This window comes from Bufo gargarizans, chromosome 4, assembly GCF_014858855.1.
Source record: "Bufo gargarizans isolate SCDJY-AF-19 chromosome 4, ASM1485885v1, whole genome shotgun sequence".
Taxonomy (NCBI): domain Eukaryota; kingdom Metazoa; phylum Chordata; class Amphibia; order Anura; family Bufonidae; genus Bufo; species Bufo gargarizans.
Genome location: NC_058083.1, coordinates 185,604,503 through 185,620,899, shown reverse-complemented (window position 1 = coordinate 185,620,899; position 16,397 = coordinate 185,604,503). Strand labels below are relative to the sequence as shown.

The window sequence follows — 16,397 nt, the reverse complement described above, 5'->3', positions numbered from 1 at the left end:
GGGTCTGGGGTCTGATAGATGGATCAAAAAAAGTTTTGTGTAAAAGTTTTTTTTTTTTTTTTTTTCCTAACTAACTTTTCCCTTCTTTCCCTGCCTAACGATGCCTCTCCCTCACTGACCCTAACCTACCTGGGTGGCGATGGGTGCAGGAGGGTGATGGATGGCGATTAGGGGGACACAGGAGCTGGTGCTGGACGATGCTGCCGGGTGCTCGTGCAGAACAGGAAGAGGAGGGGAGAGAGGAGCACAGGAAGTTTGAATCTCGCGCCTCTCTCCCCTGCACCAATCAGCACCCTGGACAGCAGTGTTCAGCACCAGGGCCAGCACCGCCTCCTCAAATCCTCGGACTGCGATTGGTGGTGTATAATTACGCCACCGATCGCAGTCTTTTTCCGGTTCATCGGGTCACCGGACACCCGAATGGACCGGAAACGCAGAAAACCGCAGGTCTAAATTGACCTGCGGTTTTCTGCGATCGCCGATACGGGGGGGTCAAATGACCCCCCCCTGCGTTGTTACGGGATGCCGGCTGAATGATTTCAGCCGAAATCCCGTTCCGATTAACCCCCGCGGCGCCGGAATGCCGATTTTAAGTCAGGACGTACCGGTACGCCCTTGGTCCTTAAGGACTCGGGAAATAGGGCGTACCGGTACGCCCTGTGTCCTTAAGGGGTTAAGTAGAATTCTGTTCAGGCAAAACCTGGTGTTGGGGTTGCTTTCCTCGTTCGTGACATTACTGTATCCTGGAGAGCCCACCCTGGTACACGGTTTACATGGGCATAACATACTGTGAAGGGGGCACAATGTGGGCATTACTACAGTACTGTTTGGTGGCAAAAAGGGATGATAATTACTATGTGGTGGCATTACAGGAACGGGAAGGGATTGGATGTGTATAGCTATGTTTTGGGCGGAATTAGAGGCGTGGCCTAGTATTAAAAAATTTGGCGCGCGCCGCATATATTGTCTTTGTGCTGTTCAAAGGTTGTGAGGTATGGCTTTGTAGGTAGCCCAACCCAAAAAGCTACCATATCCTTGGAAGTTTTCAAGTATTGTACAGTTTCTGGTCAACATAACACAGTAAGCTTATTACATTAATTTAAGTATGAATTAAAAATCGTGAATGTAATACATGTCATTATGTCAGCCCGTCTGTCCTGCATCCACTTCATTGCATGCCTAGGGTGCGCACACATTCCCAGTGATCGCTGTGTTACATGCCAATAAAGCAATAACAAAAAAAAAAAAAAAAAAGCGGAGAGGCAGAGGATACCGCTGGAGGCCCGGAGCGGTGCACATTGCTGGGATGTTTTCCTAGGAGCCAGCCTTCTTTGTGTGCTGCTGCTGCTGAGTGGCAGGGGGAAAGAGGTAAAGCCCGGGGAGGACGACTTGTGGCGCGGCGGCACAGGGGAGTAGCATGCCAATTCCGGGGCAAGTACAAGTGAAGTGAGAAAGTTGTCGGTAGTGGTGGGACTGCCACATAGAGCGAGATGCCAGCGTCTGCTCCCGTCTAGCAGCAGGCAGGAGCTCGCCCTCCAGCTCAGCCCCCCAGAGTATGGGAAACGGTATGTGCTCCAGAAGGCAGAAGAGGATATTCCAGGCGCTCGCCCTCCTAGCTGTGGCCATTGCATTCGTCTATGGAGCTCTGGTGAACTATGAGCTGCAGAAGCAGCTGAAGAAATCCGAAGGGCTGGCCATCAAGTACCAGCAGCACCACGAGTCCCTGTCTGCACAGCTGCAAGGTAGGTACAGCCTGACTCTTTACTACTACTACTCCCATCCTCCCTGGACAGTGCACCTCTCATGCCTGCTGCCATTACAATGAACAGTAACTTTGTGTGACGCCGCTTTCACACAGTCACTATTTGGGCTGTATTTTGCATCAGTGTTTGTAAGGGTTCGTTCACACAACTTTTTTTTTTTTTTTTTTTTTTTTTGGTACCGGCTGGGTGCCGAAGTAGTCTCCCATTATTGTCAATGGGAGGCAGCAGCGTGGTTCATGCGACAGAGGTTTTTTTTCACGTGCGTTATCGCAGGAGGCGCAGCAGCCTTGTGGTTTTGCTCCATTCAAGCCCCGCAGTATTCAAAATGGGAAAAAAAAAAAAAAAAGAGGTAGAAACCGCAGCCGATTCAGTCGGAGGATTTTGACAGTCCAAATCCTTGGGTCCAAAACATAGACGACTCGCAGGTCATTCCGTTAACCTGCGACCCTCTCCTAGTGCTGGCTATGAAAGTGGTTTATATAAGGGATGTTCTTCCATTCCATCTGTACGCGGTCACCAGGGGGTGATTATTGGTGATCCTCTCAGCAGGCACATCCGCTTATCTGAAAGGAATGTCAGGGACCGAGACTACCTCCAAAGTAAACTTCTCTGCGCTGCTCCTCCTCCCCCTTTAGGCTAACAGACGTGTACAGATTCTAGAAGCACAGCATCCAGGCCAGGAGTAACTAGGCCTCCATAGTAACTTCTCCGGATTGCTGGTCTATAAAGCGAATGGTTTATACTCGTGGAAAGTACAGCGACAACTGGAAAGGAGCTTTGCAACAAAGTATTCACACATTTTCATTAAAGGTGTTTTTTGAGACTTTTCTTAAACCGGGACCCTCACTGATCAGCTGTTTGAGAAGGCACCAATGCTCACAGTAGTGCCACGGACTTCTCGCAGCTTTAGCTAGGCCTTGTCACGTCATGTTCATTGGTCACATGGACTAAGGCGCAGCTCAGCCCTATCAGTTGCTATCAAATGGAGGGCGCTGTGCTTAGCATGGAGAACACTACGGAGCTCCAATGCTTTCTCAAACAGCTGATCATCAGAGGTCCCAGGTGTTGGACCACCACCGATCAGATACTGATGTCCTATCCAGAGGATAGGTCATCACTAGTAACATTTCCAAAAACTTTTAGGTTCTTTTTTTTTTTTATTTTTTTTTTTTGCTTTTTAAAGGTATGTTTATATGACACGTCGGAGTCTTGCCACAGTTTTCAGTGTGGCATCTGCAGTGAGACCACTTCGCATTGTATTCAATGGGAGGCCACTCTGCACATCATGCAGCCAAGAACTTTTCCCACAGCGGGAGCCTGCCTGAAACTAGACTGAGAGTGGGACCGCAGCATTCAAAATGAAAAACCCCAGCGGTTTTTTGCCATTGATTATGTGGCAGATAGTGACACGGTCAAATCTGGCATGTGAACATACACTATACAGAGCAGTTGTGTTTTTTTTAATATTTTGTATATTTCTGTGAGGGTACAACTATGGTCATGTTGCGTCTGAACAAGCCCCAGTGGGCTCCAATGAACTAACTAGGACCACATTGTTTAGTCGGTCTGCACTGTAGATGGCTGCATGGTATTCGTGGCCATTAACAAGGTAGACAGGCTTAGGCTAGGTCTACGCGGCGAAGTGTTGCACAATAAAAATAATGTGACAAAAAGGGTACAACACCATTGTGACGTGTCGCATGACATTTATGTTGCACCAATGCCACGCAACATTTTTTGTAATGATAGTCAATGGTGTTGCACTGCGACATGCTGCGATGTGACAGTCTCCCAAAAATCCAACTTGGACAGACTTTTTGCAACTGTGGTGTCCCATGTCGCACCATCGACTATCATAAAAAATGTCGACAAGAAGTTGCATGACAAATGTTGCCGTGTAGCCCTAGCCTTAGGCCCCATGCACACGATGGGATGTATTTTGCGGTCCGTAAAATATGGATGTCCATGTGACATCTTTGTTGCATCAGGTTTTTTTTTTTTTTTGTGGACTCATTGACTTCAATGGGTCAGTGGTCCACTTTTTTGCGGCCAAGTATAGGACATTTTCTACCTCTTTTGCAGAATTGATGTACGGATGCGGAAAGCTCACGGATCATCCTTGTGCTTTCCGCATCTGTATGTCCGTTCTGCAGAAACATAGAATATGTCCACAAAATGTGGACCGCAGACCCTTTGAAGTGAAAGGGTCCACAAAAAAAATAAATAAATTGCGGACCGCACCTGTATTTTGCGGATCTGGGATTTACCAATTAGGGGTGTGTCTCTGCACAGTCAGACATTTTCCAGACTGTGTGTAGGGACCCCTTCGATAAAAGTAACTCAGTTTTTAATTCATAATAATAATAATAATAATAATAATAATAATGTAATCTTAATTTGTATAGCACCAACATGTTCCACATGGCAACAAACAAGTCAACAATTAAAACGAGGAATGAGGCTTCTGCTCACAAGAGCTTACAATCTATGAGGAGATAGGAGTGACACAGAAGGGACAAGTGCATGTTTTGTACAATGGTCCGGACATCTTTACAAAATAAGGGAGTAGATATAAAACTGCATGAGCCAGTGACTAGCTGATATCGGTAGTGCTTCTGAGTGCATGGGGTCTAGATATTTGACCATGGATCAGCTTTAGAAGAATGATGATGAAGAGGGATGTGATTTTAGAGACCCATCCCCAGGATAGGTCATCAATATCAGGGCTCCTGATGGTCATCTGTTTGAAGAGAAGGCAGGGCTCATACTAGTGCTACCTTCTCTGCTCTGTTTACCTGCTGGCTGCAGCAATGACCATGGTGAGCAGGTGTAATTAAAAGTATGGTGTCCCCAATCACTTCTATGGGACTGGTCTGTAGTAACCGACTGAGCCGTCCCGTCATATTCATTGGCGGAGGTGCTGGGAGTTGGACCCCTGCCGACCTGATATTGATGACCTACCCTGTGGATAGGTTATCAATAATAAAAGGTGGACAACCTCTTTAAGGTAGGTTAGTAGAAGGAGGAAACACAATGTTCAGTTTTTGATAGATTCAGTTTCAGATAGAGAGCACATGATATCAGAAACTGCGGACAGACAGTCACTGGTGTTTTGTAGTACAGCAGAAGTTATGTCAGGGGAAGGAATGTATAGTTGGATGTCATCAGCATAGAGATGGTATTGAAAACCAAATCTACTGATAGTCTGTTCAATAGGGTTCTGTAGAGAGAAAAGGACCTAGGACTGAACCCTGAGGAACCCCAACAGCAAGAAGAAAATGAGAGGAAGTAGAATCGGAGAATGATACACTGAAGGATCAGCTAGAGACTGAGATAGGAAGAGAACCAGCAGAGAGCATTGTCCTTAAGGCCTATAGGTTGGAGCATGGTGATTAGGAGATGGTGTTCCACAGTGTCAAATGCTGTGGAGAGATCCAGAAGAATGATCAGAAAGTACTCTCCATTGTACTTGGCTGTTGGGAGGTCATTTGTCACTTTGGTGAGGGCAGTAGTGTGGAAACCAGATTGTAATGGTTCAAGGAAAGAGTTAAGGGCTCATGCACACGGCCTTATTGCTTCATGCAACGAGCGGGTCTACTTGAATGGGTCCGCAATCCAGGAAATGTGATGCAGTGTGGAACAGAGGCACAGATCGGAAGCACTACAGAGTGCATGCACTACTTTTTTTGTGGTACGGACTGTCAGATGCAGATTGCGGACCCCATTCAAGTGAATAGATCAGCATGTGGTGGTCCGCGGTCGGTGCCTGTGCATTGCGGACCACAATTTGTGGTCCGCAGCATAGTCCCGGCTGGCACACCATGAGCACTTAACAGAGAGCTAGTGGATGAGGTGAGAATAGACCAAACACTCCAGGAATTTATGGATGAACAGGAGATTAGAGACGAGTCAAGAGATGAATGTTTGAAAGAGGAAGGGAAGATACCAGAAGAGAGAGAGGTTGAAGATTCTAGTTAAGTGAGGAGTGACAACCGGGGAGAGAAGACTGCAGGAGATGCTTGGTTTACTTTTGCAGTTCTCAAAACTGAATTTGACTCAGCAGAGATCACATGCCTCCTCTTCACAGCAAAAATGTTATAACATGAACAGAATTGAGAAAAAGACCTTAATCCTAACTTCTACAAACCTATGAATACACAATCAAACTAATATGAAAAGTTGTTATTCTAAAAATCTTCATCTACTTGCATATTATAAGTTATACCAGCAAGAATTAGTCTTTATGTAGAAAACTATGATTTTAAATCACTAGTCAGTAAGGCTTGATTTAAAGAGGACCTTTCACCTGTAAAAACAATGTGAACTAAGAATACAGACATGGAGAGCGGTGCCCGGGGATCTCACTGCACTTACTATTATCCCTAGGCGCCGCTCCGTTTTTCCACTATGCCCTACGGTATCTTCGCTCTGTAAGTTATAGTAGGCGTTGTCTGCCCTTGTCCTGTGGGCGTAACGGAAAAACGGAGCGGCGCCCAGGGATAATAGTAAGTGCATTGTTTTTACAGGTGAAAGGTCCTCTTTAAATCAGTTTGATTTAAATCAAATCCACCCTGGTTGAACGTGTGATAAATATCATGAGAAATGCAATAATGACTAGAGGTGGGACAAAGTTATCTCCGCCTGTGAGAGATTTCCATTGATTGAAAATTGTTATGGTGACATTGTGAACTTGCTTCTCTGACACCGTTCTGCCCATACTACACACCTATTTATACTGTACATCTGTTTGATATCCTGCTTCAGTTCTCACTTAAAGGGGTTGTCCGGTTCCAACAGGAAACCTGACAACAACCTGTAATAAATGATTACTTACCTGACAGATCCCACACCACCGCTATGGTTTGCCCGACAGGGCTCTGATTTCCTGGTTGTAGCGCTGATGGCTCGTCGACATCATGTGACTGTTGCAGCTAGTCGCTGGTCTTAGCAGGACAGCGATCGGTGCAGAGTTCTCCACAGCAGCAGAAATCTGTATACCGTACCGACGAGCCAGCGCTGAATGGGAATGATGATTTTAAGAAGGCGTACTATCCTGAACTTTGGGTACCTTTTTTTTAAGTTGCAAAACAGAATTCAGAATAATAAAGTATATATAAAAAAAAGTATTATAGGGGCTATTTAGAAGAGTTGATTTTATAAAAGTTTAGTTACTCTTTACTCTAACATTGCATTTGAAAGCTGAACTCTGGGATTTTCCCCGCTGACTGGTTAAGGCTATTTTAACACCAGCGTTTTTACTGGATCGGGCAGGGTTCAGCAACAAAAAACGCTTCCGTTACTGATAATACAACCATCTGGATCCGTTATGAACGGATCCGGTTGTATTATCTTTAACATTGCCAAGACTGATCCGTCATGAACTCCATTGAAAGTCAATGGGGGACGAATCGGTTTTCTATTGTGGCAGAGAAAACGGATGTATCCCTATTGACTTGCATTGTGGGTCACGCCGGATCCGTCTTGCTCCGCCTCCCAGGACTGAAAGCAAACTACATCATGTTGCGGTTTGCTCTCCAGTATGGTAACGCAACTAAACGGAACGGAATGCATTTTGTTCTGTTCAGTTTTGTCCCCATTGACAATGAATGGGACAAAACTGAAGCGTTTCTTTTCTGGTATTAAGACCCTATGACTGATCTCAATACCGGAAAATTAAAACGCTAGTGTGAAAGTAGCCTTAATACAGTGGTGTGCAGGGAAATGCTGGAATTATGTAGTAGGACACATGTCAAACAAATCCTAGGATAAAAGCACCGTTTTAGAACATGAGCACAAGGGTTAATTGTAGCCGACAAATAAAGAGGTGCCATTGACTGCTACAGGAGAACTGCAAGGAACTTGTGTTCAGCACAGTGGTGCCTATTCGTCATCTTACAAGAAGCCTGTGTGTCTCAGCCTTCTCTCCGTGTATGTAGTTTATTTAGTTATTTATGCACTTATAGCACTGCTATATTCCTCATAGCTTTACAGACATTAGTATCACGCTGTCCCCAATGGGGCTCACAATCTAAGGTCCCTATCAGTATGTCTTTGGAGCATGGGAGGAAACCCACGCAAACACGGGGGAGAACATACAAACCATCTCCAGGCAGATGTTGTCCTTGGTGAGATTTGAAGGACCTCAGCGCTGCAAGGCACCAGTGCTAACCACTGAGCCCCTGTACTGCCTCTTTTGACACATTAAGGGCTGCATTTTCACTGGTGATCAGGTAATCTGTTCTGCGGTATTCATCTTCACCATCGTAGAGAATGGATCCCTGCACAGATAAGGGGATCGTCCTGATAAATATTAAACCTTACCTTATAATCCTTACATTTAAAAATATTGATACAGTACAGACATACAAAATACTCTGTCATGGAAAGGTATTGCTTGAAGATTCACACTTTTTATTTAAATTTTTTTTAAAGAAAATTCTGTGACCCTCCCATTCAAAAAGTGTGATGTATGCTCGCATCACTTTTAGAGCGCTACTTTTGTTGTAGACACTGGAAAGTCCTGGGTATATACACATATATGTCTGTAAGACTCTGTGCAGCTGATGGAAGCCAAAACCGTATCCTTTCGGCACCTGTCAGCCTGGCATACCTTGTTTCCTTTTTGCTGCAAAGAATTGCGTAGTAGACTATTCTGTGCAGAGGCAGACGGTAAAACACACCTGTACTAACAGAATTGTCAGTAACGAGTCTTATGGCTCTGTGTTCGTTCCGTTTATGCGGAACCATTAATGGGGCCAGAACCCCCCCCCCCCCCAGAAATGACTTTTTCTTGCATTCCGTGTCCGCATAGCCATGCCGCAAGAAAATGTCCTACGGACAAGGATAGGACTGTTCTATTAGGGGCCGGCCGGCAATTTGCTGACTGCGAAACATCCATCGGTCGTGTGCATTAGTCTTTAGAAGGCGCTTATTCTGCCCAGCCCCTACCTGGGGAGGGTGATACTATGATAAGCAGTGAGACGTAAAAAAAGCCGCTGTATAGAAAAGCTGGACAACCAAAACAGCGCGACATTATGCTCCAGGCACCAAATTTTGGTGCGTTAAATGACAAGGTCTATGCACAGTCACTTTAGGAAATTTGCCCCACCATTGTGAAAATGATAGATTTTTTTCCAATGAAATGTGAATCATGTAGACCCAGACATCCTCAAACTGCGGCCCTCCAGCTGTTGTAAAACTACAACTCCCACAATGCCCTGCTGTAGGCTGATATCTGCAGGCTGTTCGGGCATGCTGGGAGTTGTAGTTTTGCAACAGCTGGATGGCCGCAGTTTGAGGATGCCCGATGTAGAGGCAAGGTTCAAATTCACAGAATAAAAAGGTATGTGTGTTTGTCTTCCTACCTAAACCAATAATCACTGCTTACTGGGACGCTAAAATGAAAATAATAAATCTTTATTCAAATTTTCTTAAATTTTTTTGCTAATCCCTCTGCAGGTTTAGAGAGGTAGGCAATTGGGATATAACCTGCATGGGGGGGGGTCACAATGAACTGATATGGCCCCCCCAGAGGTGACAACGGGCTGTTTCAACACTGCTTATGGATGTGTGCAGTGATAATATAGTCACACTAATATCCCACAGTTAGTAGTGGCAATAGTCTGTGCTCATTATTTGTTTTGAGTAATCACAGCTAGGTCGCCACCTAGACCATAGTGGTGGCAAACAACCGTACTGATTGTCAGGTTGGTAATCGCAGCTATTCACCACCTTACTACAAATGTCCAACAGAACACATCCGTGTGCGATTGGCATCTGTAGTTGCATATGCAAGAGGACCAAAGGTCCGGTGACCCAGAGGGTAATCTGAGTGGTGTCTCAATTTTTAGTACACCTAATGATCCCTTGCTGCTGCTAGAAGTAGAAGCTACCTACATATACCCAGCCCTTGCTCGACGCATTTTTTGCTGCCTTGTGTCGGGCACCTGATCAGGAGCAAGTGGGCAAAGGGTTGCTGAGTAACTGATAGGCTGCCGACTAACGCGGGCACCAGAATACACAATATAAGGGGATGAGCCAAGGAGATTAACCTGATGCGCCGTCTATCTTAAAATGGATATGCGCCTCTGCTACATCAGGTGAGCATGTAATAGGGGGACCCTTAGACGGCCGCAATGTCATAAAAGAGGAACCAGACGTAGGTAACGTGGTTCACTGAAGGCAGAGTAAAAAGATAAACGCGAGAACAAAAAAGGGGTTACAGGGTAACCTATGGTCCCTAGGACCTACAACATAATGGCACAAAATGCATTGTAACTAAAGTCCTGTGTTAGCGGTGTCAAAACGCAGCAGGATAGTTATTTGGGGGCTGATGTCGCCCCATCCATAGTTAATCGTATAGTAGCTATTAGTCAGGGACTGATTGCAGTCCCTGGATTTATGTCAAAACCTATGTGCCTAAACCAGTGCAGATTCATACAGGAGTGTATCCGACCTAGAAAAGTTGGTTACAGAGAAATTATGTCAGGACCTACACTGTGCTCATGCAGGCTCAATCAGAAATGTGACAGACCTAGAAGGAGCAGTGTCCGCACTTAAATGAAGCATGTATAACTGCTTCGGTCATTAAGGCCATTAGGTTTCTCTATCCTCAAGCGGAAGATCCACTCCAGTTCTTTCCGTCTTTCATCAATGTTAACCTCTCTGGGTGACTGATGGATTCTTTCTATTCCTCGAAATCTGAGCCCGCTAGAGTCGCCCACATATTTGTCTACAACATGTCTGACCAGGAAAATGTCCCTTCTATTCCTAATATCCCCCAGATGTTCACCGACACATCGTCTAAATTCACGGGTGGTTTTGCCCACTTACTGTAGGCCACATGAGCAAGTCATAAGGTAAATGACTCCCGTGGTCCTACAGTTAATAAAGGTCCTGATTTCAAACCATTCAGATGTGACCGTACTGGTGAATGTCTTACTCACTAAGAGAGACCTGCAAGCGACACAGCCACTACATCTGTAATTCCCCTTGACATCTGCAGATAACCATGTGTGAGTCTGACTCGGTTTGGTGAAACTATGGACCAACCGATCGCTCAAATTCTGTCCCCATCGAAATGTGATGGACGGGGAGTCACCAACCAGATCCCCAACATCAGGGTAAGTCTTAAGGATACTCCAATATCTCTCAAATATTGCCCTCACTTCATGGTGACCTGTATCAAAAGTGCTAATGATCCTAATGGCCTCATCCTGATCATTCTTGGGTTTGGGGGATCAGCAGTCCTTTTCTATCACAGCATCGGGCATGATGATATGCTTTCTTAAAGACAGTATTCGGGTAGCCTCTAGATCTGAATTTCTGTCGCAGATCGTCAGACGCAATTTTGAAATCTAGTGCATTAGAGCAAATGCGTCTTGCTCTAAAGTACTGTCCTTTCGGAATTCTTTTGCATAGTGTCCACGGGTGCCAGCTCTCCCACTGTAAAAGGTTATTGGTTGCTGTGGGTTTTCTGAACATCCTTGTTAGGTGTCCCTCACTTCCATTTGTGATGGTCAAGTCTGGGAAGGTCATGGAGTCATGATCAATTGTGGACGTGAAAAACAAACCCCCGGCCATTTTTATTAAGTTGTTCTACAAATGTTTGAAATTGCAAAGCATCACCTTTGCACAATATAAGAATGTAATCAATGTATCGCAGCCAAAGCTGAATACACCATGACCATTCCTCACACTGGTTCTCTTGCATATGCAACTACAGATGCCAATCGCATGCGGATGTGTTCGGTTGGACATCAGTATTTAGGTGGTGAATAGCTGCGATTACCGACCTGACTAACTATTAGGCCTCATGCACACGACCGTTGTGTGCATCCGTGGCCGTTGTGCCGTTTTCTTTTTTTTTTTTTCGCGTTGACTTTCAATGGGTCCGTGGAAAAATCTGAAAATGCACCGTTTTGCATCCGAGACCGTGATCCGTGTATCCTGTCCGTCAAAAAATATGACCTGTACTATTTTTTTGACGGACAACGGTTCATGGACCCATTCAAGTCAATGGGTCCGTGAAAGAACATGGATGCACACAAGATTGGCATTCGTGATCCGTGGCCGTAGGTTACTTTCATGCAGACGGATCCGAAGATCTGTCTGCATAAAAGCTTTTTCAGAGCTGAGTTTTCACTTAGAATATACTGTCGGATCTGAGTTTTCACTAACACAGAGGCGTTCCCATAGTGATGGGGACTCTTCAGGTTAGAATATACTAAAATAACTGTGTACATGACTGCCCCCTGTTTTTAACTCATTGGTGGCCAGTGCGGCCGCCCCCCCATCCCCCCTGTAGTTAACTCATTGGTGGCCAGTGGGCCCCCCCCTCCCTCCCCTGTAGTTAACTCGTTGGTAGCCAGCCCCTCCCCTGTAGTTAACTCATTTGTAGCCAGTGGCCCCTCCCCTGTAGTTAACTCATTGGTGGCCAGTGGGGCCCCCCTCCCACCCCTGTAGTTAACTCGTTGGTGGCCAGTGGGCCCTCTCCCCTCCCTCCCCCTCCTAATTAAAATCTCCCCCCCCCTATCATTGGTGGCAGTGGAGAGTACCGATCGGAGTCCCAGGTTAATCGCCGGGGCTCCGATCGGTAACCATGGCAACCGGGACGCTACTGCAGTCCCGGTTGCCATGGTTACTTAGCAATTTGTAGAAGCATCATACTTAGCTGCGATGTCTGTGTCCGGCCGGGAGCTCCTCCTACTGGTAAGTGACAGATCATTAGGCAATGCACCGCACAGACCTGTCACTTACCAGTAGGAGGAGCTCCTGGCCGGACACAGACATCGCAGCTCGCAGGGGGCAGTCATGTACACAGTTTTTCCATATCCTCACCACGACGGCCATACAAGGAGATTGACCCCTGACCTCTGTAGGGGCAGGAAGCAGAGAAGGTTTAAATGCTCCCCTCCCACCACCAAACACCAGTGTTTCCTGTCCCTACAGAGGGCAGGGGTAGAGAAAGGTCTCTGCAGGCAGCCGCCGTGGAGATGAAGGTCCAGGAGTGGGGAGTCGCGTACCTGCTTCTGCGGGCCCCCCTCCTGTCAGCCTGCGGTCCCGTACCAACGCCGGACAGGGGGGGGGAAGGGAGAGACTCTCCTCCGGTTTTATCTGGGGCCTGCTCCCGGTGCACGGAACGCCCGCTGGTTCATTGAAACCATGCCGGCTTATGCGCCCAAGCGCCGGGCGGCGCTATATAAATTCGTCACTTCCGGGTTGCCGGATGTTCCGGAAGTGACGCGGACGGAGGGGGCCGGTCTCAGAAGGCGGGAGAATTCAAATAGTTTCTCCTACCACAGCGTCCTGCGGTGAGTACATTCCCCATTCTGGGCTGTGTGTTTCAGGATGTCTGCATCGGACCATACAGAGGCCTCTGCTCTACCGTCTGTAAGTTCCCCATAGGGGAGAGTTTTTTTCTTCCTCTCACCTGGGCTTATTATTAATGAGGATTTTCTTGGCTTTTCCAGACTGCAAAAGATCCTCTGAGAAAACCCAAGAAGTCATTGAAGTGTGTTTCTTGCCTCAAACGACTTCCTGATGACTATCCTAAGAAACTATGCAGGGACTGCATTGCTAAAGTTGTCCGGGAGGAACAACCGTCCCTCATGGACGAGATTAAGTCCATGATGCAGGAGGAGATTAAGTCTTCTTTTGCGACTTTTTCCTCGCTTCAAAAAGAGAAACCTGTGGAGCGGCCCTGTCCTGTGGTCTCAGAGCCCCCCCGCTAAACGCCACAAATTGGACGATGACGTCTCATCCGACTCTGAGGTTTATGGGGGTTCAGCTTCCTCCTCTAAACATATGGAGGATGAGGACAAGCTCTCTGAGCGGGATTTTTCTGAGAGCAGAAGGAAATTTTATTTCTCCTCTGAGGATATGCCCGAGCTCTTAAAAGCCGTCAGAGCTACCATGGGAGTAGAAGAAGTGGCTTCTACGCCATCAGTACAGGACGAAATGTTTGGAGGCCTCAGGGTAAAGAAATCCAGAGTCTTCCCCATCAACGAAAACATCAAAGGGATGATTTTGGATGAATGGGCAGATCCGGAGAAGCGGCTAGGTGTCACCAGATCTTTCCAAAACCGGCTTCTCTTTGATCAGGAAGAAGCTAAGACATTTAATACCATCCCTAAGATTGACGCTCAGGTAGCTAGGGTCAATAAGAAAACCAGCCTACCATTTGAGGATGCTTCTCGGCTCGGAGACCCTCTGGATAGAAAGGCCGACGGCCTGCTGAGAAGATCCTGGGAAGCGGCTATGCTCACGCTTAAATCGAACATAGCAGCCACATCTGTCGCTAGATCTATGTTCATCTGGCTCTCTGAGTTAGAGAATAGGGCCTCCAGTGATCCCTCAACAGATGAGTTTGTGAGCGCCATTCCCCTGTTAAAATCCGCGACAGCTTTTTTGGCAGACGCCTCCGCGGAGTCGGTACGGTTTTCAGCAAAGGATGCGGGTCTGTCAAATGCAGCTCGCCGGGCCTTGTGGGTGAAGTGCTGGTCGGGGGACAAGGTATCAAAGTCCAGACTATGTGGTATCCCTTTTTCTGGAGAATATATCTTCGGACCTGAACTAGAGAAAATCCTAGAAAGGGCCTCCGATAAAAAGAAGGGTTTTCCGGAGGAAAAGGTCTATAAAAGGAAGTGTCCCTTTCGTGCCCCTTCCAACCAGGGTAGTCAATACACCGGTAAAGGCAAGTCGGGCCGTTTCAGTTACCCCAAGGGGGGGAGAGGTAGGGCTCCCACTTCTGCCCCCCAAAAAGGAAATGGAAACCAATGACATCAGGGTGGGGGGGAGATTGAGGATGTTTTTTCCCCGCTGGGAGGAAATATCCTCAAACTCCTGGGCTCTGAGGATTGTAAGGTCGGGTTACCGAATACAGTTCTCGGATCCTCCCCCAAAGAGGTTTCTAGTCACCAAGGTGGCAATCCCAGACTCCAATCATCCCATGTACGCGGGCATCCGGGAATTACTCTCAAAAGGGGTAGTGACGGAAGTACCTCAATCCGAAAGGGGAGGGGGTTTCTACTCAAACCTTTTCCTAGTGAAGAAAAAGGAGGGTTCCTACCGCACCATAATAAACTTAAAACGCCTGAACAGATACATCACCTACCAGAAATTCAGGATGGAGACCCTAAGATCTATAGTCCCTTTGCTCCAGAGCAACTCAGTAATGTGCTCGGTCGACCTGACCGACGCCTACTATCATGTACCAATACATCCCAGCTCTCAGCGGTTCTTAAGGTTCGCGGTCAGAGACCACCAGGGCAAGATTCTTCATTACCAATTTACCTCTCTCCCCTTCGGCAAATCTTCGGCCCCTCGAGTTTTTACAAAGCTAATGATCGCGGTAGTGGCTTATCTAAGAAAGGAAGGTCTGACGGTTTTTCCGTACTTGGACGACTTCCTGATTTCAAACAGCTCCGCTCATCTCTTGCTGAAAGACCTACGTTTTTTCCATCAAACTCTAGAGGGTCTGGGTTGGCTGATCAACATAAAAAAAATCTCAGTTAGATCCGACAACAAAGATCCAGTTCCTGGGGGTTATTCTGGATTCCCAGAAACAGATAACCTGTTTACCTCAGAGCAAGGTACAGGACATCCAGAGGAAGATCTCCATCTTCAACTCAAGGAATCTTTATTCCATCAGAGACTCAATGAGTCTACTGGGGGTCCTCACAGCCTGCATTCCATCGGTTCAGTGGTGTCAGATCGACTTTCGAACCCTACAGATGTGGATCCTCAGGGTTTGGGACAGAAGAGAATCTTCCTTAGACCAAAAGGTGATCATCCCTCAAAGAGTAAAGACCTCCCTTCTTTGGTGGAAGGACAAGCTAAAAATTTCCAAGGGGGTGCAGTGGTCAAGGAATCCCTATGCCCAGATCACCACAGACGCAAGCCAGTACGGTTGGGGAGCAAAGGTCGGAGAAGCTTATTACCAGGGAGTCTGGTCCAAATCTTTCAGCCTTCAGTCATCAAATCTCAGAGAATTGATGGCAGTCTGGAAAACTCTAGAGCAGGCAAAGATTCATCTTCAGGGCCATCACGTAAGAGTCCTGTCAGACAATACGACAGTGATAAGATATTTAAACCACCAGGGGGGCACAGGTTCGGGCAGCCTACTGGATTTGTCAACAAAAATATTCGCCTGGGCCAAACAAACGTCCAGTCAGTATCTGCAATCCACCTGAAGGGGTCTCTGAATGTGGAGGCAGACTACCTAAGCCGGGCGAGAATAGATCACTCGGAATGGTCCTTAAACGAGGACGTCTTCCGGACGATAGTGGACAAGTGGGGGAGTCCTACAATAGATCTTTTTGCCACTCGCATAAACTCAAAGTTACCAGTTTTTTGTTCCCTACACCCCAGAGACAGCCCGAGGTTTCTGGACGCCTTCTCTTTCAGATGGAACCGAGGTCTCCTTTATGCTTTTCCTCCTCTTCCCTTAATACCAAGGGTGGTACAGAAGATCGTACAAGACAGTACTTCAGTCATACTGGTGACACCCTACTGGCCAAAGAGGGGCTGGTTCCCAATCCTGTGGAACCTTGCCAGCGAAGATCCTTGGATCCTGCCAAAGAGACGAGACATACTGCACCAAGGTCCGATGCTACACCCGGACCCGGACTTCCT

The 16,397-nt window shown here is 46.9% G+C and overlaps 1 protein-coding gene across 3 annotated transcripts in view; it reads left to right on the top strand.

Moving 5' to 3' along the window:
* The first annotated feature begins 1,262 nt into the window (after positions 1-1,262).
* GOLIM4 (golgi integral membrane protein 4) overlaps positions 1,263-16,397 on the top strand; it is a 138,333-nt gene continuing 123,198 nt past the window's right edge. For all 3 annotated transcript variants that reach the window (XM_044290734.1, XM_044290735.1, XM_044290733.1), the window contains exon 1: positions 1,263-1,742. In XM_044290734.1, the coding sequence (XP_044146669.1) occupies positions 1,556-1,742 (187 nt within the window). In that variant the 5' untranslated portion in view covers positions 1,263-1,555. The remainder of the gene's footprint in view (positions 1,743-16,397) is intronic.